Source organism: Sinohyriopsis cumingii, chromosome 8 (genome assembly GCF_028554795.1).
Source record: "Sinohyriopsis cumingii isolate HCF-2022 chromosome 8, ASM2855479v2, whole genome shotgun sequence".
Lineage (NCBI taxonomy): Eukaryota > Metazoa > Mollusca > Bivalvia > Unionida > Unionidae > Sinohyriopsis > Sinohyriopsis cumingii.
In genome coordinates, this window is record NC_142968.1 from 82,950,143 (window position 1) to 82,974,740 (window position 24,598).

At 33.4% G+C, this 24,598-nt stretch overlaps 2 protein-coding genes across 2 annotated transcripts in view; one reads left to right on the plus strand and one right to left on the minus strand.

Moving 5' to 3' along the window:
- Positions 1–238: 238 nt before the first annotated feature.
- On the minus strand, positions 239–9,086 carry LOC149794010 (P-selectin-like). Its single transcript, XM_089966498.1, has 6 exons — positions 8,677–9,086; positions 7,453–7,626; positions 5,324–5,437; positions 4,721–4,966; positions 1,689–1,892; positions 239–662 (listed from the first exon to the last, which is right to left on the minus strand). Exons 1-6 carry the CDS (start codon positions 9,017–9,019, stop codon positions 478–480), a joined length of 1,266 nt encoding a protein of 421 aa, XP_089822624.1. The 5' UTR covers positions 9,020–9,086; the 3' UTR covers positions 239–477.
- A 213-nt stretch (positions 9,087–9,299) lies between these two features.
- The window catches only part of LOC149794011 (uncharacterized), a 38,130-nt gene continuing 22,831 nt past the window's right edge, over positions 9,300–24,598 (plus strand). The window contains exons 1-8 of the mRNA XM_089967944.1: positions 9,300–9,436; positions 9,789–9,885; positions 15,344–15,563; positions 16,453–16,572; positions 16,955–17,108; positions 17,755–17,882; positions 18,343–18,522; positions 18,993–19,166. Of these exons, the coding sequence (XP_089824070.1) occupies positions 9,790–9,885; positions 15,344–15,563; positions 16,453–16,572; positions 16,955–17,108; positions 17,755–17,882; positions 18,343–18,522; positions 18,993–19,166 (1,072 nt within the window). The 5' untranslated portion in view covers positions 9,300–9,436; position 9,789. The remainder of the gene's footprint in view (positions 9,437–9,788; positions 9,886–15,343; positions 15,564–16,452; positions 16,573–16,954; positions 17,109–17,754; positions 17,883–18,342; positions 18,523–18,992; positions 19,167–24,598) is intronic.

Genomic DNA, 24,598 nt, shown 5'->3' on the forward strand with positions numbered 1-24,598 from the left:
GAACGTTTCTTTCAAAACATATACAGCACTTGGTTAACCTTAGAAGTTTGTCTACTTATCCTTGGAGTCATATGGACACATAAAACTAAAGTAATATGTCATCTATGTTTATTTTTAGAAACAATATTTAATTTTAATAATCCATAATCTTAGTCTAGCATGCAATTAATTATACAAACAGTGATATTTTAATGGACATTAAGCAAACAACAACAATAGCAATAATGCTGAAAGTCTAATAGAACTTATGCACTGGAAAGCACAACTCAACGATGCAACTGATTAATTCTTTTCTTGCAACAGCGGCCGCATTTAGTACATGACAAAATATAAAGTGATAGCTAACACTAACAATTGTTCTAAACCAGGACGGCGTTCAAATTGAAATTCCTTGACATTCTTTGATTAAGACCTATTAGCTGTCAACTAGATTTTCTATACTAAGCACAGAGTAGAGTAGCACACTACCCTATAATTCTATGAGCACACAAATATAACATTTCGGGAATTGCATTGTTCCGGATAATCTGTACAAAGTGAGTTGAAAGGAGATAGCTTTAAATTCTTCACATAGGCCTCTCGAGCATTATCTTCCTCTTTCTTCTCATTACAGTCTGAAAGGTTGGTTCCTTCCAGCGTCGACTCAGTATTGTTCCCAATAGCTGTAAAAAAATATGTATACAAAGAAAGATTGTTACTGAAACACGGAATGCATAATATGCCAGAAAAACGAAAATCTTCTTATTCTGGCTACTGTTAAATACACGGATATGTGTATACCTTTGTCCCTGACTGTTTATTGATAAAAAGCCAGGACTTCAGAAATATGCATCTGTTTATAGGCTACAAACAGTTCTGACAGTTGGGGACATTTTATTTTTCCTAAATGTTCTATGCTTCTACAAGCAATCCAGGGAAACACTAAATTGACAATGCAGATGTCGCGTAAACAAGATAATCACACACACACACACACACACACACACACATATATACATACATACATATATATTGGAATTGGATATTTTGAGTTTAAATAAGCAATATATATACATATATGTGTGTGTGTGCGTGTGTACATGAAAAAAGTCTTTCATGTGAGGCTCTTCAATAAGGTATGTTTTACCCTACTTGATCTTGGACGAGCAATTGGATATTTTGAGTTTAAGAAAGCAATATATATATATATATATATATATATATATATATATATATATATATATATATATATATATATCTGTGTGTGTGTATGTGCGTGTGTGTGTGTGTACATGAAAAAAGTCTTTCATGTGAGGCTCTTCAATAAGGTATGTTTCACCCTACTTGATCTTGGACGAGGAATTGGATATTTTGAGTGTAAAAAAGCAATATATATATATATATATATATATATATATATATATATATATATATATATATATATATATGTATGTATGTATATATATATATATATATATATATATATATATATATATATATATATCTCTGTGTGTGTGTGTGTGTGTACATGAAGAAAGTCACATGTAAAATGTTAGTCCCCGATAACCCAACGTGCAAAATAAATCATAGGCTATAGGAGAGATGTATTGGCGTTGTAACAATATTACATTTGGTGAACAAATGAATGTAATATCGGCAACATGCAACATGAAAGACGTGGCCTGTGAATCATAAAATATAGATATCACCTCCAGCTAAGCATTCCGTGGGTGTCACTGCTGGCATCCAGTGTCCCGAGGCCCCACAGTTGTACCAATAGGTCGACTTAAAACCGGGCAGAAAGATATAGCCGGTTTTGCATGCGAAAATGCACAGACGAGAGTATCCATTTCTCCAACCGTTGCAAAGCAGTAGTCCATTTCTTGGTGCTTTGAGATCAGGGCACGGCAGCGCTGCAATTAAAGCAATTGTCTGAATGTTATATATATATATATATATATATATATATATATATATATATATATATATATATATATATATATATATATATATATATATAACTCTAATAAACTAGTTTGACGCATACTAGAGATAAAAAGTTGAATTCCTGTAGAAACAGCAATGTAAAGTTTCGCAGTCATAACCGTTTTTCTGTTTTATTTGTTTGTCTTGTCTACCTTTGTATTTGCCTTTGACAAATACTTTTTAAGGAGTCGAAAGCGCTCAGGCTAGCTAAAATACTAATTTATCAATGTTTGTTTTCAGTTTATTGCATATATATATATATATATATATATATATATATATATATATATATATATATATATATATATGCCTCTCTGTGTGTGTGTGTGTGTAAGAAAAGGCTGTATATTAACTTTCATATTGGTAGTGATAAAGATGATGAAGATAATAAAGCTGTGGCTGACAACAACTAAACAAATAAATAACGTTGAAATTTACCTTTACCATATTCAAGAGTCAATACCCAAGAACGACTACTACACAAATAAGGCGCTGGTATGTCCTTTTTTGCTGTTGACTGGACGCGCATGTGGGGTAGTGAATCGACATTAATCGATAAGGATTCGGACATCTAAATATTTTTTTCTGCACATGCATGTTATATAAGGACAGCAGTCAGATCATTTGCTTAGATTGTTCTAAAAGCTTCCTGTCGAACAATAGCGAAGTTCTGACGGAGCAGATAGAGTACTAAAATTTGCTTGAAATGCAAATGTGAGACAGTTTCTTTTAATGTTTTTGCAAGGAAATTAATTGTATATTGAGCAGATGCTCTTCATTTACAACCTTCAGTGTTTCAGAAATATTCTGGTCGTAAATATGTGTTAAATATTATTAACAGTCATCATTCATTTACATACGTTCTCAATGTTAACTACATGTATACATTGGAGATTTTACCGCTCTTGTCATACGTCTGCAGTAACTGTAGAATACAAATGTCACACGTCACAATGGCAACCGTTCCGCCTTGTTCGTAGCGAAGACTACTGTTACCAATTTTCAAAGAAATATAAAATTATATATACTTTGATTGGTCGTTCCTTATTTGACGCAGCAGGTTTATGCATTTTCCTATGTTAAGTATATCCATTATTCGTTCAATGCTTCTAAGAAAGGAATACGTAAAATACATTTGAGTAATCTAACTTTAAAACATTCTTGCTTGTTTGTACACACTGTACCCCCTGGCGCCTGTAAAAAGAACTTCCCAGTACTATTGAGACACAATACTGACAATAGCGAATCAAGAAATCTTGCTGATATGAAACCCTCGTCCTAGATGCCGGTATTGATGTATCTATAACGTCATCTCATTAAAAGAAAATACACTAGTTAATTACCTTTTCAGAAAAACATCCATGACGGGAATCAACCAACGAATATCATGAATATTTACCTTCCATATTAAGAAGAAGATGGTGCGTATGTGATCAATATATTTTCCTAGCTCTACCTGATTGAAATCAGTGACAAAAAGTGGCTTTAAATAGACGACTAGCGATAGATATTTTTATTTATGTTTCTCAATTTAAGAACTAATCCGGGGGAACTTCATTTGAATCGTGGCACTGTGCGTGTCAGGTCTGAATATGAGTGTACAGGTATGTCTTCAAACATATCCTAAGTGGTCAGAGCGTCCGCCTGGGATGTGGGAGATCGAGGGTTGGAACCCCGGCCGAATCTTACCAAATACTTATAAAAATGGTTTGCAGCTGCCACGCTAGGCACTCGGCATAAAATAGTTAGTTTAAGGACTTGTAGGCCTGGTGTCAAAATAATGTGACTGGGTGGGACATGATGCTACATGTCAGTGGCATGATGCCCAGGTGTTAGACATTGTAGCAATATGACTGAAATATTGTTAAAGCTACGTTAAAAATCCAGATCACACCCACAAACACACACACACACACACACACACACACACACACACACACACACATGACATATCCAAGAATGTTATTGAATATTAGAAAACAAAATCGGAAAACGTTCTCCGGAAAAACATAGATTTTAATGCGAGTGGTTAGAACGTCGGCCTCGGATTCGTGGGTAGAGAGTTGAAACCCCGACAGACCCATACCAAAAACGTAAAAAATCATACTACCAGCTGCCTAGTTTGGCTTTCATCATGAAATGGTTATTGTTAGAACTGGTCGGCCTGGTGTCAGTAAAATGTGACCGGTTCGGACATGATGCATAATGTCTGCGGCATGACGCCCAAATACTAGATATCAAAATAAACTGCCACACTGCAAAGGTCGTAGAGATATGACTAAAATTGTAGACATATCCCCCAACACACACAAACACACATTTTTCAACGACGGATGACTTTAATTAATGAAAGAATCAAAGTTTTGAAATAAAATATAATGCAATACTCTTTTTAGTGAAAATATATTTTCAACATCCGTACAAAGAATGTGAAAGGAGAATGATGGCATTGCAAGCCAAGTTCAGAAGACATTATTTGCTTCGAAATTCTTTCGGTTATACTAGCAATAAAAAGCTGTAGGAAAACTAAGCTAGGCGTTACACTTCGTAACACAACGCATATTTACATCATACATCTACGCCCTAGTAACAATACATCCTGTACTTTGGTCCACTGCAAATATATCATACAAATGTTATCAGAGCTGCAAAATGTGTTTTCACGTAATGTTTATTTGTATATTAAATTGCTTTAGATAGTGCTCTAGACCTGCTTCCTTGGACTTGGGGTTGTTCTTAGACTTTCTCTACTTACGTCTAATACTGATATTAAAGATGCACTCTGTCTGAAGTCCATTGATTGGTTTTGTGGCTGTATAAGATACAGTAAAGTCGCCCCACGGAAATTCGAATGTGCTGTTTTCATAGCTGGACACAACTTCCAGTTGTGTTCTCATTGGATCTGAAAATGTTGGTGGCGTCCAGGTTTCCTCTTTCGTCAATGCTGCTGTGAAACTGAATCGGTTGGCAGGACAACCGCTCATTACAGGGGGTTGAATATCTGTGGTTATGTTATATTGCAGAAATTATTATAAGGTACATACATGCAAAAAGCAGTAATTTCTATATATCCCTTTATTTAAAAAAAAAGGTAATGATGCTGCCATACTGATCTTGTTTAACATTTTTCACTTGCAATATTAAGTAGGTTATTTGTGATGTGATGTTTTCATCTGCTAAAATATAAACTAATAATAATTCTCGATAACGAATTTTAATCATATCATATGAATTGTACATCATTGGAAGCCTATTTTGTAGAATATATTTTTAAATCAGTATATGTTTAACATTCAGCATGAAATATTCATTTAATCAGGTACAGACCTTTTCTGGACAGCAATAATCTGTATCTTACCAACATCACAGTTTTTACCAGACCATCCGTTCCTGCATATGCAAACGTAGAAACCCAGTCTATTTTCACAAGTTGCGCCATTTTTACATGGATTGCTTTCACACGATTGAGCAACTGTAAAAGTTTCAATATACATAAAAACTATTTGTTTCTGGAACCATGTAATATTATATTTATATACAGACATGGTGAAGCATATAAATATTCATATATTCATTGGTTCAAAGAAAGATTGATTTAATATGTAGGACTGGCTTAATTTACGGCATGCTACATGTATCTGATTTTCATCGTCTTGCATGAATGATGATTTTGTAATCAAAAGACTGCTGCTATTAACGAGTTTGGTACATTTAGTTGATTTATTTATAGTTAAAATGTATCTATTTTTGGTCAACAAAACAATGACAAAGCACATTAAAATGCGTAAACATGAAGATTTTGCATTGACATGTCGTCATAATTGCACTCGACACGTAGTGAAGTGATATAGCTTACGTGATAGTCAATAGTCACTTTAGTCTAATTATCTTTGCAACTGAATCTCCAATATCCCTCTCTTTCTATAACCTGTCAGAACCAGCCATACCAAATGATTGTAAACGATTTATTTGCTCATGGAATTAAACACCATTATCGCATTTGACGTTCTAGTATTTCTACTTTAACACTAGTAAATAATTTTGTTTACTGTGTTTCAATACTAAATTTATTCTTACTGTAAAGTTGATCCCAAACGAATCCGGAACACCGTTGTCTCGTTTAAATGAAAAATTAACACTTTCGAATATACACGGTCGGTTATGGAATATAATCATTAATATTGATATTCATCAAGTCACAAACCGGTTTAGAAAATACACTGAATATAAAGTGATATAATAACAAATTCATTTCATTTTTTAATTTCTTTTAGCTACCGGTGCTCTGTTGCAGTAATACGTTTGCTACAACACTAAAATGCTTGTTTAACTGTATACAAAATATAAAGGAAAAATAAATTTTAGATGATGAGATCAGTCAAAATCTCATTTTAGTTTAGCAAATGCGATGTGGGTTCGAACTAAATGGTCAGAATATCATTACTAAGAATGCGAAACAAAATTAAACAAATTGATGTAATCAGCAAATCTTGAACGACAATATTGTTCTTCATTCTTGGCGATTTTCGTTTGTAAAAAGTAAGGTATAAATGACAGACATACGTACAGAGAGGTTTTAAAATATATTAAGTTAATGTTTGAGAAATATCAGTCCATATTCAAATGAAAGTTTTAGCACTTTTGCCTAATTCCACAGAAGAACTGTTACCTAAAATCTTACAGCAACTTAAGGAGCTGAAGGTAATATAAGATAAATTATTCAATTTTGATCTAGGTTGCTACAATGATTTATCATCCCCAGATAAAGATATTCGCAGAGAACATCGGTCAAGGTGAATGTAGTTTCTCGAGGGTTTTAAATCTTTATAGCAATTGAAAACGAAAATCAACAATTGAGGTATACTTTCTGACATTCCTTTTCCTTTATGGCAATTATACAAGGTAAAAATGCATTTGAATCAAAGCTACAGCACAGAGACATCACATCAAGAGATTTTTCAGTTAATTCGGTACAGTAACAGTATAAATTCGATTAATCAATATCATAAAAATAAACAAAAATCAATATTTTTTCTGGTAAAATGTTTTACATCTTACAAATTCATTGTAGTCTTTAAACGTTCTTTCAAAGCACGGATATGAACATCCTGAATAGTGGATGTAGTCGAACAAGCGAATTCCTTCAGTGGTTAGTGATTCATGATGCACACTCCACCATGGCTGTATGCTGTAGCTAATGACGATTGGACGTGAAGGGAAAGATAGGAATAGCACAGTTTTCTTCGAAAGCGCATTTGGGGTGTTATAATGGTTCCGTTTAAGCAAAGACACATGTAGCGATTTAACAAATCAGAATTCAGCGAACTTCTAAGTCATGTAATGAATTGCTCTTTTATACACTTCTGGAGCTGAAAGCAATCATGTCACGGTTAATTGTAAATGATGCAAAAATAATTCAGTAAAAGTAGCTTCAGGTGATATAGCGGATCAACCAAAATATTACATTATTGTTATGATGAGAATTACATGTGCAGCTTGGAACCGAATCAGTCCATGTTCCATGCTGTGTACATCTCCTGGTGGAAGAGCCGGTCATGTTGTACTTATCATCACAAATGTATCGCACTTCATTCGCGTACGTGAAATCGGTTCCAATTACTTGACCATTGTTGATGGTACCCGGTTGACCACATGTAACAACTACAAGAAACAACCAACATACAATATAGTCTTTGTATCATATAGAAGCAAAGAACATTTACTATATAATGGCGAAATGTATATTGATATTTGCTTATTGTTCCAAAACAAACCCTCGAAATGAATTGACATTAAGTTAATGAACATAGTACCTAGAACACTGATTGGTTTTGTGATTTGTCTTTCTTCATGCAACTATTTTATTTTATTGCTGGGTTTGCTAATTTCATGACCTGTTTCGTATCTTAATACATATACAGGAATGCATTCTCATTCTACGCTCTGCTATTACTTTTATATGCCTAAATTTGAAGAGTCTCTGCCATATAAAAGTTTTTAGATCTCATGGAAAGTTAATATTTAATTACGAAACGGATCTGTTACGAAATAAGCTTAACTGTTATGTAGACATTAGTTTGAGAACAGTTTTTTGAATAGATTGAGTATGATATTTACAATATTTTCGAAGTAATATAGCTGCTTTAGGCATCCGTGTAGCATTGGTTCTGACTGCATACCGCAAACTCATATTTCAGTTGTGTGCTAAGAACTTGTCTTAGATCCAGCTTAATTTAAAGACAGGTATGACAGCAAATTGAATTACTAGTAACTAATTTGAGGTCGAAAATATATCTAGAAAACTGATCCCTTTTGCATGAACATTTCGAACATTATAATCATATGGAACAAAATAACATTCGCACTTCACCCATGTGCAATGATTGTGACATCATGAGATACATACAAAGAAGAAAAAGAAGAACCATGCCTTAAAAGACGTTATCCAAACGTTGGATATGATAGGGAAAATAAATGGGCTCAAATATTGTCTTTTCGAACTCTATTATACCTCGCCAGATCTAAGACAGTAGTCTCTGATACGACAATCTAACACCATATTGAAAATTGCAAGCTCATACCACTAGGATGCAAATCAATGCACTGATTATACATCAAGAAAAGATTACAATGAAGTTGGATCTGAAAAACTAAAAACTGTTTACCCACGAGACAAAAGAAATGAATATGTTTACAATTTTGTTGAAATACCTGTTTCGCAGCATGATCCAATAAATCCGGTTTCACATTTGCAATATGCGTAATATGTTCCAAATGTTTGTATTGTACCTCTGTTAAAACAGTTCATATTGCAGAAACGATATTCGGATCCCATATCATTAGAGGCGCACTTTTCAAACCCCTCGCACTGGGGTGTATTATGGTGCCAAACCCACCTCTCCCTTGTTTGAGTACCTCCACCACATGTTTTTGTGCAATCGGACCAAGATTTCCATGTACCCCAATAACATCCGCATGAATCCCATGTACTTGCTAGTGGACCGAATATGCATCTCACTGATAGCATGAATACAAACAAGTGTGAGAAAAACATTTATTAATCTATGAACAAATATTTTGAATACTAACGATTCAAAACGAAGAAGGTCTTATTGAAGTGTAAGCACCACTGTTTTCGGGTTCAATTGAACTATCTAAGATATACCTCCAAGAGAGAGAAATTTCATACCTAATCCAATTGCCACTATCGCGTTAGTGTTATCTGTTGTCAGTACAATACGATAGGTTAACTGTAACCACGCCTATATTCTTCAAACCTCCCATATGCTCTATACCCCTACCCTACAAGAATATGTAGCCAGCAGTCTTGTCTTAATCGTACCACGAGCATACATGATTGAGTGATATCAAGGTAGAAACGTTTGCCTCCCGCCGCGGTCTTTTGATTCTTAATTGGAGGGTATATATACTGAAACAAGCAACTATAAACGCTCGAAGCGAACGTAGAATTGTAAGTATGGGGTTATTTTCTAAATCTATCTTTCATGATAACGTTTCAACTGGATCACACACACACACACACACACACACACACACACACATATATATATATATATATATATATATATATATATATATATATATATATATATATATATATATATATATATATATATATATATATATATATATACAGAGAGAGAGATGACAGGATAAAAAAAACTATGTTTAGTACGTACAGTCTAATGCTGCAAAATACTTGTTTGCCATGAGCTGTCAGTTTAAATATAAGAATATAAGTCCACTAAACAAGCATGGACACGATTCTGCCTTTTATTTTGTATTCATATGGATCATTTCAGAATGGCTTTGCAGATATCCATGCCTTCTTGGCTGATTCAGGTTTTGGTTGGCCTCTCGTTATTCATCCCATCCAGATGTTCTACTTGGCAAGATATTGTAAGTAACGATAATGAAACGGTTAGCAAGTTGGCTTCGCTAAATAGGTATTTATTAAATACGTATTTAATTAGTTCTCGTGGTAGCTAAAATTAAATGATTTCAGCGTAGACCGAAACTGCAATGTCTGCTTCTCGAAGAGTTCTAAGATTTGAAGGGAGGAAAGATTCCAGTCAAATTTATTTGGTATATAAATTAGAAGGAATAAAAGCAAATATTCGATGTCATGTGTATAAATTAGTGATGGTAGAACATGCGAAAAGATGACATGTACAGTTAGTTGTGTTTTTAGATAGCAAGGCTTGCTAAAACAGCTCGCCTTGTTTGTTAATTATGAAATTATAATTGTATAGTGTCAACTAATATGGTCAAAATAAACATATCAGAAATGAATGGTATTAAACTTGACGAAAATTGGCTTATACGATTCAGTGTACAATCATTGAAAATATATAGCTAAAATATCAAACCAGTCTTTGAATACTGATATTCAGGTAATTATTCCTTGCCATGTTTTCAAAGCATATTAATTTTATGTTCCAATGCCTTTTGTCGAGACCTGTGTCAAAAGCGTTTTGATATTTGATTTTGTAAAAGAATTATTAAATAATGTGCTAATATAATATAAGATTTCCACTAAATAGATGCTATTTACAGAACAATAAATTACAGATTCGTAGAACGGATCTCTAATATTCTCCTGTTCCTCCATTAAAAGCTGGGTAAATAGAACTTATATTTAATCAATACCATCTTTTTAAGTCAGAGTTTGCAGATATAGCGCTCTATAGCAATCCAACACGGTTTTCATCCAAACCCGATGCTTGATTGGTTTAACTGCATTTGACTGCCCATTTACGTTGAACACCTTTGTGTGCAATATTTGCGCATATTCAATTATGTTTCGAAATAGAGAGTTTTTTTTATATGTTATTGTGTGCTGCTTCATCGCTCCATACAAGGCATTTAAGATGGACCAGGCTCGTGCATAGCTTTATACAGCTCGAAATCATTACCCATGTTATAACAAAATCCGCTAGAAAGACTATACAAAATAATCCACTCACAAATTCTAAGCATAGATCTTCTAAAGCACATCAGCTTCTGGTACGTCGCCCCCGACTATGCATATTATTGGAGCTGGAATAGTACTGTCGTGCTATTCTAACATTTCTACTGAAATACACGGAGATGATAAAATACTAAAATTGATGTCCTGAAAAATCATCATTACATAGACGGCCAAATTAACGCAATGTCTCTTCACGAGCAAAGGATATTGTTCACTGGTGTACGCTGTGTAACTGGCACTAGATGCGGTCTACATTTCTGTCTTGTTTAATTTTCATATGTGATGTGTGTTTTTTCACTTTATAATGAATTACCTGAAGCGTTTGTATGCGCAGAAATTGATCCAGAAACGTGAGTCGGCTAATACGTGTTATCTTTACTTTGATTGCATTTCTTCAGCTTTTCCTCCAGTTGTATGATGCTCTCGCCAATATCCTTATCATTATCTTTGATATTTGACTGAATCAATATATTTTCTATTACTTACCTAGTCTCTTAATTAGGCTCTCCAATTTTCTACCTTGAAAATAAAATCGTCTGTCTCCATCTCGTACGTTTAGTTTTCTTTAGTAAGGTCTTGTTCTACGACACTTTTCAATTCAAGTTGTTTTTCCTCATATCATTGATGTATCATAACAGGTAAAGTATTAGGTTTTGTTTGGTATTATTGAGAGAAGTGAAAAAGTTACTTATGTGTGAAAGATTTGCTCTCTGTATGTGCCTCGTTTGACAGTTATGGATGAACTATGGGTATTTAATGGTTTTGCGAAATAAACATTAATATCTATAATAACGTGTTATCGCACACATTATCTCTCTCTCTCTCTCTCTCTCTCTCTCTCTCTCTTTGCTGCATAGATCACGCTTCAGAATACTTCCCGTAATCTAAGACACTCGTTTGCCACGTTGATAAAACAAAAAGAACAGCGGCGATTCAGCATGGCCTACATAGGGATTAGAGAGACTTCAATGAATGGTAGTCTTTACCGTCAGAAATCTGTGAAGCTTAATTTCCTCTTCTTCTTGTAATGGAAAAGCCTTATATAATCATATAACAATATGTAATATAATACTTTTACATAAATTTTAATTGAAGAAATATTTAATCTTCTTTTTCTTCTTCTTCTTTTTCTTCTTTTTGTTATTATTTTTGTTGTTATTATTATTATTATTATTATTGCTAACGATGATAGTACATTGTTTGTCTCGTTAGGCAATGGAAATGTAACGTATTGTTTTGTTTATGTATTGCTATCATTTCAGTGTTGTTTCTTGCTCTCAGTAATAGTATAAGCGCAGCAATACATGCAAAAATGAATCAGTTTAATGATTCATAAAATAATATGATAACAAAGAAATAAATATACTGAGACAGAGAAGACATGCGTACATAAGCATTTATGTTTGGTAAAGTAATTGGCAATTAAATAAGAAATGGACAGCGTTATAGGGAGATCAATACCTAAGCTATTCGAGCTCAATAAATACAACTAAATGATGAAAATAAATAATTAGTTAGTTATACCTTGAGTGAGTTTGCAGACAAATAATTCAAAAATGTATATTTGTGATTGAAGTTTCAAACTTCAGAACTGCACTTCAAGTCATGTTCTTACAGTGGTCCAGTGAAAATTTAAATTCCATTGACAACTTTTTATATTTTTTTAATGTCTCTGTTAACTGAGTTATTTAATGGGAAGGTATCGATGTGATATTGACTTGTGGTCTTGTCTTATGTCAACGGTTATTTCTGCAGTACAAAAGATGTGTTGACTTTACATTTGTCATATAGTCCTGATTTTAATCACTAGTTGATTGATGCTATATAAGTATCAACTATTCAAAGCATTATGCTAGTCACAGTTGCAGGCAGTTGGAATTTTCAGTACCATATAATGTGTACAAGTCTCGTAACAATGATCAATATGAAATAATTCAGGATTGTTTTCCTTTAATAACACGCACATGTTTGCTTCAGATTTGCTTTCACGAAAAGAAAGAATAATAGAACTGGTATAATAAACAAAAAATAGTTTCTTAGAGCATAGGTGAATTCAGTAATCAATAAAATGTATTAAAAAAACGACGCCTGTAGAGTAATGAGATACGATGACCACAAAGCAAAAGAACTTGGCATATAGGCACCCTTGTTTGAAATATGTACAAGCAGAATAGCACTGACAGCAGCTAAAAATACATAAGACAGCAATATGTTTAAATGACACCAGATATTGTATTTATAGCATACAGACATGAAATGACGTATTTAGATCAGAATACTGCAACAAAACAACATGGACAAGACAAGCATTTTCAGATCATGTATCATTAACACCATAGCTTCGGCAATTGAGATAATATAAATAAGTAATATCAACATAAATGAAATGGAGATCTAAATATGGATTATACACAATATGAAATTGACAGACTATGGAAAAGCATCACCACATGATGGTTCGACAGAGAATACAACCGCGCTACTTACCGTTCACAAGCAATATAAAAGAAACAACAACTTATTAATATTATATGAGGGTAGAGCATCGGAAGACGAAACCCTCTATTGACTGCAGAAAGTTAACTCTTTCATGCCATTGCTTAGAAACTACATAACAGCAGTTCAACTGACCTCGTAAGAAAACGAAAGCAACGTTAATATGTTCGCTGTTATGGCGAGCAGTATATTTAGTTTTCGTTATTTTCTTTAGCTTGTAGCTCTTAGCTTCCTGAGTAGTTTTTCTTCTATGTGCCAAAATGTAATTATACATTGTTCTATACCTCTATCCCTTGGCGTGTGTATCAGGGATTACATGTGTCTAGGTATCTGCTTTTTATTTGTCCCCTGCGTTAGATCGAAACGAATGAAAATGTATTTTATTCCAAGCTCCGTTAAAATGTGTCCCTTCGTTTCAAAGTAAGCATGATATTCCACAGAGGTTCATAAAGAGCATGCATAGATACACAAAGATTATAAGTGTAGAGCAATAACTATTAACATGATGTCATAGAGATGCAAAACGACCCAAAATAATGAATATATTGAAATCCAACAAACATGCACATTATTGAACAAAACAATATTAGCGTATACGTAAATGGAATGCAGATGAAACATGTTTGCGCGTTAGCTAATAAGACCATATCGCTGTGCTGCTAAACGTTTTCAACAATGTGCTTACAAGGAATGTGATGCACCCATGAGCGCCAACAAAAGCTTTGCAACGTACTTACTTGTAGAATTTATCTGACTAGTATAATTATCACAACGAGATACAACGACTTCAGTTTACAACAGTACAATATACAATTATAGAGACACAATTAATAATAATAATAATAATAATAATAATGGGATTCCAATAGGGAGAAGTGACACACATAGAAAAAATCTTGTATGTACGTAAATAAATTTATAAATTGTAGCTTCTTGTTTTCTATTAAGCCAGTCTGCGATGGTTTTGTATTTGTAGATTAAGGTATTTCTATTTGGGTACTTGTTTGGTCAGTTCATATGCCAAGTGACTACATTGGCAAAATATCGAGAGTGTTCAGTTGAGTTTAAACGGTTGACGCGTTTTGTGTTAACCTTGAATTTTAAGTAATTTATATCTAATTCTTTCCCTTAGTTTGGTTTTAGAGAACGTTCAGTGACACAGATACACAAAAGGACATCCTCTAAATGCTCACGGAATAAAATGCAGAAATGCAAATATAGTTAGTGTTGTTAGGCATCTATCAAGTAGCAAAGGGTAAAACAATATTCAAGCAATGCCTTCTTCAAATGCATTAAATCGTATTGATTGATTGTTGTTGTTGGGTTTTAATGCCATTATTCAGCACATGATAGGCTATGCATGGTGGCCATTATTAATGGTGGAGGAAGAACCCTGGAAAACCCCGGGAAGAACCACCGACCCACGAGAAGCTACTGGCAAGCTTTCTCACATACCCATATTGGCCGAACCCGAGACTCGAACCCACGCAGACAGATGTAAGATGGGTGTGATCCGTAACGGTGAGCGCTTTAAACCACTTGGCCACTTATGAAGAGAATGGCTACAAATGCTGGTCAGTCAACTGTAATAACGGTATTTAGCTGCAACATTCTTCCAAATTAAAACAATGTCAATATCTGGTCGCAAAACATGTTACCTGGAATAGGATCTCCATGTCAACCTTGAGAATACAAATCGACCACAGCCAACATCTCTATATTATTACAGTTGGTAGCATCTAGCAATCATTCTTTTAGAAAACTATATTACAACTAGAGTAAGGTGATATCGTTTACATTTGCGACATGCACAATGGAGAGAATGTTGGTATCCCTCTATTATTTACTTGTATGTCCTGTTACTAGAATTTGTTTTCATCAAATCGATAGACTCATATGCTGGATGCAGGAAAACAAACAGAATGTGGCCAATTGCAATCTACTGATACCATTGAGCGATGCATTTTGCAAAATGGAACATACATATTTACTAAAGAAGAAAAGAATCTCGCATCACCGTCAGTGTGCGATGTGACGGTTGGAAAGGACCGGCATCCGGAAAAACTGGCATGCTATGGAGATGGAATCCTGATAAAGCTGGATGAGTCATGTAAGCTGAAATTTAGCTTCTTTGAATATTATTTGCATTTATATATACTGGTGTTTTCCATTGCCATTATTTTCTAACAGAGGTAAAGATTTAGGTAGGTCATACATACATACATACATACATACATACATACATACATACATGCATGCACACACACACACACACACACACACACACACACACACACACAGTACATACATACATACATACTGTAATGAGTGGGTTGGTATGGTGATTTCAAATTCATCTCATATGCTTTATTACCGGTTAACTGGAGGGGCTTGTTGCAGCATATCACAGAGACCCGCGCATAGGATTCAGATCTTGCTCCAACTAAGCACTTGAAAAGCCGATCTCAACAAGCTTGGCCTATCCTGGCCACCAATCAACAACATGCCACCCTTGAGTGTTCATTTTTCTTAGAATATTAGTTTTCAAACGTAAACAATTACAATAAGGTATTCACTGATCGAATTATATAGTTGCTTAGAGGAAGAGATTAAAAATTGCATAATTTACGTACGATTCCAATATTCCTCACTGCTGAGCCTAATGCTTCATTATCGGTGAACCAGCTGAAAACATAAGTCTTAGAAGGTAGATGGAGTTTGTAACACCTGACTGCGTACAGATTACACATTTATAGATCACCTTATTATACCTTATAGTACGAATATGTTTCCATTAAGACGAAGAAATTGCAAGTCCCACATTTTTTAGATTCGTTATTGCTTACTCATTATTCAACGAATTGAAATGTGTGAAATTTTGCACAAATTCGACACTTATACTCATATAACCTACTTTGTTGAATCATTCATACAAACCACCCGCGACTAGCATCATGTGCATGATAAACGCATATATTCATATCATATATATTTTGTAGACCTGAAAATGACAAAAACCACACGTGCAGAAAGAGAAAAACGACAGATACTTGAGATCTTTGCTGGAGTTGTTGGAATTGTATCAGCAGTGGTCGACATAGTGTGCAAGTTTATTTGTGGTAAGACCTATTTCAGTATGCTCTGCTTTCTGTTTAAAATATACCAAAGTGGCTACAAATATGTTTACACTACTAGTGATATTAAGAAAACAAACAACAGCAGGAATAACAACCTCAAGAACAACTTCAACAACAATAATAATAATAATAATAATAATAATAATAATAATAATAATAATATTGTCATATATATATATATATATATATATATATATATATATATATATATATATATATATATATATATATATATAAACACAAACATACAGAACCACTTTGCTCTTATACACATTAAATTAAATGCATAAATTCCTGTTTCACATATTTTCCATTAACATAATAATGTGAAAAATTTAACTTTTCCAAAAGGCGTCATTTTCAGAGACTAATGACGGCCCTCCTCCGAACCATCCTCCACAGATCGTTTGTCCGTCACTGAGTCGCTCAAGTCCGATTCTAGCTGAGCGAGGAAAGACGACGGCAGTTGTTCAGTGGACTGATCCGAGTGCAAGTGACACCGAAGATGGACAAATAAGGTAGTAATAAACATACAGGTCATACCTCCAAGCCGTTTTACTGAACGAACAAATGATTTTTAACATTGATGTCATATATTGAGGGTATGCTTTTCTTTCTTTAAAATATATCCGAACAGATTTCCTTAGGGTCTGTGACTTTATTAGGCATAATGTGACCACAATCATTTATGAACTTGTTCTACTACTCTTTATTATCATTCTTCAGAAAGTAATGAATCTGGTTCTTTGGTCTCAAGCCACTTTGTCTGAAACTGGTGTAAATATTGATTTACTTTCAAATATTGGATCTAAATATCGCATTTTATTTCATTATTCATTTTATCCTTACGGTCTGAATAGTAAAAATGAACTTGATTCAATCGCTAATGTTAAGTAAAGAAATATATTTTTAGCAGGAAGACTGTGATAAAATAGTGTATGAAACAAAACGACGATTTTAAAAATTCCACAAACTTTGGCCCTAAGGATATGTACAATTATGCACACTATGTGACGCTAAAGGCGAATAAACTGCTTGTAAGAAGGCTTCTCTAATCCAAGGCACTTAAAGCGGCTATTTGGTAGTAAAGCGCCCTAATATCAATGCCGCAAAATGTTAAAATAATTAGAACATATGAAATGAATGATACTATTTTATACACAGTGTAATTACGCAGCCAAGTTCGTTTGTAAGCGGGAACGAGTACGAAAGCGGATCCTACAGCGTAACATTTGTTGCTAAAGATAATCAAGGTCTAATGGATTTCTGTACTTTAGTTTTCACCGTGAAAGGTAACTGAAATTTATCTGAAAATCCACATTTTGTTTTGTTTTTTCATATTTGATATATTCTATTAGTGAGTGAAACTGTGAATATGAGCATGTTATAATACTGAGCTTATGAGCCAATTTAAGGGCTGAAATTTAATCTACTTTCATGAATCAGTGCTTTTAAAAAGATACTATTTGCTTAAAGTCTATATAAGACAACTACATTTTGATTTATGTTTCATATACATAGCACATGTCACAAGTACTACCCAATGCTGACTAAATGCATTGATTTAAATATAGATTAAAGTTTTATTTAGAGATTGGAAATATACATTACATTCTCAAAGTTTCCCAAAAGGAGGAGGAAAACCGTAAATGTGTTAGACAGCTCGGTTCGAAATTTTATAATTATATGGATGTTGCATTACTTTAGAATTATACTGAAAGGAATCGGTTATAATTCAACCCACATTTATAGTGGTGAGCTGTAACCCACCAAGTTCGCTCATGCACAGCACGATCAAATGTGGAGGATATATTTACGGCAGTACCTGCACTGTCACATGTGATAGGGGTTATGTCAATAAGGATGGACAATCAACGACCATATCTTGTACTGAACGTGGAACATGGGACTACACCTTCTCCGATTGCGTTCGTAAGTTTGATTGTGTTGCCTTTTATAAGACTGTTATTAATTGCCTAGAGGTACTTGTTCGAATTGCCTAAGTCTAAATCAACTAAGACGGCTTGTCACTACACATCGTATTTGGTGTTCTTCCCACCCCATTATCTTCTCATTGATAATGTTTTTACATTTTCAATAGGTAAATGCCATCATATGTAACTTTAGCATCACTCAGTTGCATTTCATTTTCAAATAGAATGCGTTCACAAATTCTTTTATTTTTAAATCTGTACCATTATAGATATTATTCATACAAATCAGAAAATGAAAATGATTGCGTATCAGTACAGTGCAGTAATAACTTATAACCTCAGGAATATTTAATAAATCATTATAGATATTTACCGATTAATTTGTCCGTGATAGGATTACACATCTACAGAAACGTTAGAATGCAAAATATATTTAAATTAACTTTTTAAAAATGGTATACGTTTCAGCTAATGCATGCAAAGCTAAGCCAGATATTGATAATGGAGAATTGGCATGTCCCCACAAAGCGGTATACGGCGAGCTGTGTTTTGTCAGCTGCATGGATGGATTCACCCTGATTGGGAATTCCTATATGGAATGCAACGAAGATGGCGATTGGGGAAAATCTCCAGTATGCAAAGGTAGTACTTTGATCATATTGTGCAAGTGTTCGATTGATATCATTGTGTATTCTTTGGATTTTTACAGCCAATGTTTATCTGGCAATACAATGTGACCAAACGTGACGAGTATAACTTTTCTCTAATACATTGCATATACAACATTATGCTAAGTTCTGATAACTATTACGTATGAGAATTGGATCCCTAATCAGTGTCCCTGTGCCTACTATTATAAAGCTGGTGACACAAACTAACAAAAAACGTTGGTCATTAAATGGGTTATTATAAAAATAAAAACATGGCTCAGTTGTCATCAAATTAGTTGTTATAAGCAACAACTACCTAACGTAGTGGCCGTCATTTGTTGCGATGTTCTGACTCAGTGGTCTTCAATTCTTTCGTGAGAGAAATCTGACTAAATACATACCCTGTTTCTGAGATAAACCTGGAACAGTTTGCCTCAGGTTTTCCATGAGAAAAACTTGACTCAGTAGTTGCAACATTTATATATAAAAAGATAAGTTTGCGAATTCTGGCTCAATGGCCATATTTGGAGGGAGATACATGGCTCAGTAGCTATCAGCTAGTTTATAAAATATACATATTTTCTGGCTCAGTGCTTATCATATTTTATAAGATATAAAAGAAAATAAGGGCCACGCTGCGAATGGCAGGACTGACCTCCAATCCCACATCACAAATAGACCCTTCATTGTTTATGAGAGAACCTTAGATCAATGGTCACAAATTTTGCATCAGAAAAACCCTGCTCAGTGTATGTCAGATACGTTTATGAAACGAGAACAGCCATATGGATTCTGGCTCGATATTCATACCTTTGATAAATAAATCTGGCTTTCTGATTCAAAAAATACTAGATAAATAGCAAGCGATTTCTGGCTTTGTGCTAATCACATTCGTAAATTAGAAAAACTAGGACCACCGAGCGACAAATAAAGAATTATAATTCAGGGTCTATTATAAATATTATATAACAATCGAATCCAGATTTTAAATAAAAACAATCAGGACCCATACACCAAAATATTGCACAAGCAGATGACATCTACATTTCATTAGTAGATATAATGAAATATTTGACGGGTGTAGTGGAAACAATGTATTCTACCAATTGGTTAAGCACGAATCACAATACAAAATCTTTCCACGTTTTTCCGCATTTACTTATATCTACTAAAACAATGTATAATTTCTTTTTCTTATATATTTGTTTTTAACAAAAGCGTCGCAACGCATACTTCATTTATTTGCCAACGACGGCATTAGATCATGTTTAAGCACCTCATATTATAGTCTGAAGATGGTGTATACTTTCAGTTAGCGGCTTTTCGTGTACCTAACATCTGACAGGTTCGATGTCCATTATTTGTTAGGGTTTGATAAGCAGCATATATTGTGATGATATGATTGAAAAATTAATAATTGTTAAAGAAAGCATTCCCTGAAAATTATTCATCATAACCTTTTTCGTAAACAATCTTAAAATCTCTTTAATCATAGTCATTCTTTGAGAAATATACACTATATAATATAAAAATATGTGTCTAGAATTAATATATGAATTTACGCAACGAGAAGACTATTAGTGCGATACAACAGAAGCCAACAAACCGGAATAAAAAATTAATATAGTTCAAAGAACATCCAAGCAAACGAATGGTATGCACTTAACTGATAAGGAGTTGGATAAAATAGTCAGAAACAAATGAAGAAAAAATATGAAATTTTTGGGAATACATGTTCGACTTGTAAACATCCACATACACGCAGATCATGAAATGTAAAGCACGTATGCGTAATCTGCTGTTTTCAAACTGATGAATTAGTGTTGATTTATTCTCAACAAATATTTTACATCAGATGAACTAAAATTAATAAATAAATGATCATCTTCACTTGGGAATGTTTAGTACATGTTTAGAATAAAATGACACAAAAATATCAATTATATAGCATATAGTCTTTAAAACATGGAACTTTCTAAATAAGAGAATACTTAATATTTATTTCCGTCTTGCATCACAGAGCTATGTAGAAAATGTAACAATAATGGATTTCCACACGAACAATACGATCACTGACCAAAATCTTTAATCTGGCTAGAGCAAACATCTATCAAATATGTCTGAAATTACATAAAGACAATAAACATCATTAAATCCATTTACTTGCAAAGGTCAATTTTCCAAAATATTTCAATAGATTAATTTATGTATTTAACCGAACTTTATAAGAGTCTGTAAAAGTAGACCAAATGTGTGCATTTGTAATATTCTTGACGCTTCTGAAATGAATATAATGCATTGTTATTCCATAATTGATATGAAAGGATGCAACACTTACATAGCCTCGTATAAAGAGTTGATTGGGGTATATTTCTACAGACCTTAGACATTCATCGGTTAACTCTGAAATATTTGAACATTGAAATAAATGCTCACAAAACATTTTAGTATCGATTACTTTTTTTCCAAAGACTCGTTACATGTCTGAAACTAGTTTTAGATCTGTGCTTTAGCATTTAAAGGGGAGTTGCTCCCATTGCCTTAACACGATTACAGTGTATTGGCGGGTTTCGTCTAAATTCTCCGTTTAACATTTTTGTATACAAAAGCATGAACACTAGTTATATTCCATACTAATCATTCAACTTATATGTACCTTAGGTTTTAGAAATGTGTTCCCACCAATTTATTATTTCGTCAATAGCGATAACTGATCCCAGTGAGAATTTACCGCAGGACCTTCATCCCTTTATCCATCTGGTCCAGTCGTTTCTTAAACCCGTTTAACGCGCTTGAACCATTTTATTCCATTACAATTGATATTCTATCTCGCTCCTCGTCATCATCACGAGAAACATTTACTTGCACGATATGGTCACTACTGAGTAAGCAGTTTCAATTTCTTGCCTCATTTTGAAGAAGCATGCACAAATGTCTTATTCAATTCATCTTAGTGCAAAATCCGGTTGCAGAAGCTGATCAAGATGTGATGAAGGATAGTTCTCTGTGAGTAATCATGAATTTTGTTCCAAAAGGTGGTAATCAGGTTTATTCTGCATTGTCATATTCTGTAAGAATGGACTGGATTAATGTATACAATATGACATGTAAATATAATTTATAATAATAATTTATTAATTTGTGTATAAAATATAATAAAATTACAATATGTCAAAGTCGAGCTGAAAATAAAAATTTAATAATTTTAAAAAAATCATATCTGATATAAAATATGTATAAATCAGTGCATAACATATAAAATAAATTACGGCTAATTGTCATATTTGGTGCATTGTATGACATTCAGCAAACTAGGGTTCAATTTAATTGAGAAAAACAAAGCAGTGTTGAAACAAAAAGAAACGTTCAGGTCAGAAAAATATTGTCTAATCAAAATGAATTTTATCCATCGAATTATCGAATTTTCTAATATCGAAATATCATTAGTGAAATGGAGGATGAGGAGTAATTATAATGTATTGACATATACCAAACCTCACACAAAAAAAGACTTGGCAACATTTTTTGTTTTTACTCACAGTTGTATTTCTCCTGTGGTAAGATGAATCATATACAAGGTTTGTCTGTGGATCTGACTACCCAGGAGTCCAAATAATATTATATACGACAAAAAATGGGGGAGACTGCTGAGCAGATTATCGCAATATGGAACGTCATTAACATTTCCTATATTGTATCATAAAGATCTGATGATTTTTTAACTTCAAAACAAAAACAATTCAGAAGACACAGTTCTTTATTACTAGATGTCGGTAGATAATGAGTGTACGATATGATGAGTGATTCAAATGAAACCTGAATAAGCTGCTGATATAAATGTCACCTTTCTGATACCATCATGACTTGGAATATATTCATTATCATTTTGTTGTTCTATGTTTATGCACTTGGACATAAAGTCTAACCAGTTTTATGCAAACTTCTGTTGCATCCTAAAAGTAAATAAGTAATACGTTTCGGGTAATGGTCGTATTTACAAAAATCACCATAATAAACATTTTCGATAATATTGACTCGAGTAGAGTAGTGCAAGAGATCAGTGAGCATATTAAATAAGTTGCATGTAATGAGTTTGCGACTCCATTAAAATAATATCTGATTTTAAAGATTTTGATCGATGAACGTGTTTCAGTAGTTCGGCTATTAAATCAACAAACAATGCCAACTTCAGGTACAATATCTAACTTAAAAGTCATATATAGGTATGTTTTCTTTTGTACACTATACAATTATTGCTATGAGCTACTTAAACTTTCCAATGGCGTTTTAAACACTCACTATCAATGCTTTCATAATTCTCATCCTGAGCACTCTATCCGACTTGTGCTTTCATGCACATTCCAACCGGAAGTACAACAGGTTTTGTTTATTTTCTTTAATGTAATGGAAAAGGTTGATTGTTATCAATTCAGATGTTGCAATAACCAATAAAATATATATTATCTGTGAGGAATTTGATAGTTAACATTGCTGTTCTCAATTAAATAAGTAAATTTGAAGTGCATTCTCAAATTGTCCTTTCCCTCTTTTATTCGCTTGTTGGAGACAGTTTCATGAAGGGAAACAATTCTGTTGTAACTGAAGATCTTGCAAGTACCATTTTATTTTGTCTTAGATGAAATATATTTGGGAGTAAGTACTATAGTGTAGACATGGACAAGGCGCTTCTTTACAAAATATGTAATCCTGCAGATGATTAAGTCCTCCTTAATAAAGTCGTTCAATTGCATTTAACGCACTAGCTTGTGTATGTTCTTCAAAGTATTGAATACAATGTATGTACTACATGTCCATTATCTATTAATATTCATTAAGATATATGAAATAATAATAACCAGGTATGTTGGGGTTTGTCAAAATCTTACTAACAATCTGTATTATTACACGCTGGATTCGATGTACTGAGTATTAAGACAGTTTCAAAGGAGACGCTAATCATCTAATCATGTAAAGTGATACAACTAACTGAGTTGGTTAGAAATCAGTAAGATATTCAACACAGTGGCGCTCCTGTCCACTGTGCTTCATATAGTAGTTTTGAGTAAGCGCCATATTGTACTTTCATTTCGATCTAACTAAAATGTCATTTTAAATTTAGTTCTCAGACATGTAAAATGGTTTGTATGAACAATAATTATTTTTGTTGACAATGCCTTTATCCATTTTAATACATTTCCGTTTACTTTGTTTATTGCAGTATTAAACTTAGATCCAGTACATTAATAAGGCACACTATTTTCTATTCTTTTGCATCTGATGTCAGTTAATTTAGTCACATTATTAACAACTAAATTATTATTTTACTATTAAATGCACTGCTTTTTCAAGTCCAAAAGTCATAAGTGTTTTTAAAGATTAGCCCTCGACTTTTCAGCCAACCTGACAGCTATTTGAAAAACTCTT